The sequence below is a fragment of the Penaeus monodon genome, chromosome 29 (genome assembly GCF_015228065.2).
Source record: "Penaeus monodon isolate SGIC_2016 chromosome 29, NSTDA_Pmon_1, whole genome shotgun sequence".
Lineage (NCBI taxonomy): Eukaryota > Metazoa > Arthropoda > Malacostraca > Decapoda > Penaeidae > Penaeus > Penaeus monodon.
The window spans coordinates 31,660,770-31,661,231 of record NC_051414.1 but is presented as its reverse complement, the minus strand read 5'-3'; the positions used below and the strand labels follow the sequence as shown (position 1 = coordinate 31,661,231).

The 462-nt window shown below is 44.8% G+C and overlaps 1 protein-coding gene across 1 annotated transcript in view; it reads left to right on the top strand.

Annotated features, from left to right (window-relative positions):
- Positions 1–340, top strand: part of LOC119591682 — a 616-nt gene extending 276 nt beyond the window's left edge. Inside the window, exon 2 of the mRNA XM_037940432.1 lies at positions 71–340. Coding sequence (XP_037796360.1) covers positions 71–289 — 219 coding nt within the window. The 3' untranslated portion in view covers positions 290–340. The remainder of the gene's footprint in view (positions 1–70) is intronic.
- The last annotated feature ends 122 nt before the right edge of the window (positions 341–462 follow it).

Sequence of the window (462 nt, the reverse complement as noted above, 5' to 3'; positions counted from 1 at the left end):
ATGATAAATGCAACGAATTCTGGTTATTTCAAATATCTAATAAAAGTATCCAAACGATCCTTCCTTACAGCTGTCATTGTTTCTGGTCGTGATGGTGACCCTGTCTGGCCTGATTAGCTGGGCCAGTGCCATACCTCACCCCGACCCAGAGGCTGACTCAGCTGGCTTCGGCAGATTTCGTGGCGCAGGTGGTGGTCATGGCTTCCACAGGGGCCATGGAGTTGGAAGGGTTCATGGCCAAGCCTTTGCCAGGGGTCACAGTCGTGGCTTCGGTGCTCGTCATGGCTAAAGCATTTACGGATAATGAAAAGTATGCCAGATGTCTACCGCTGCAATCAACCCTTTGCCGAGGAGATGCAAATCTTTATCATACTGTAAGATGGAATTCATCAAAATCAATTTTTTTACATAATTTCTTTTTCAAATTCAAAGATAGATTATCTCTTCTTTCTAGCACTTCTA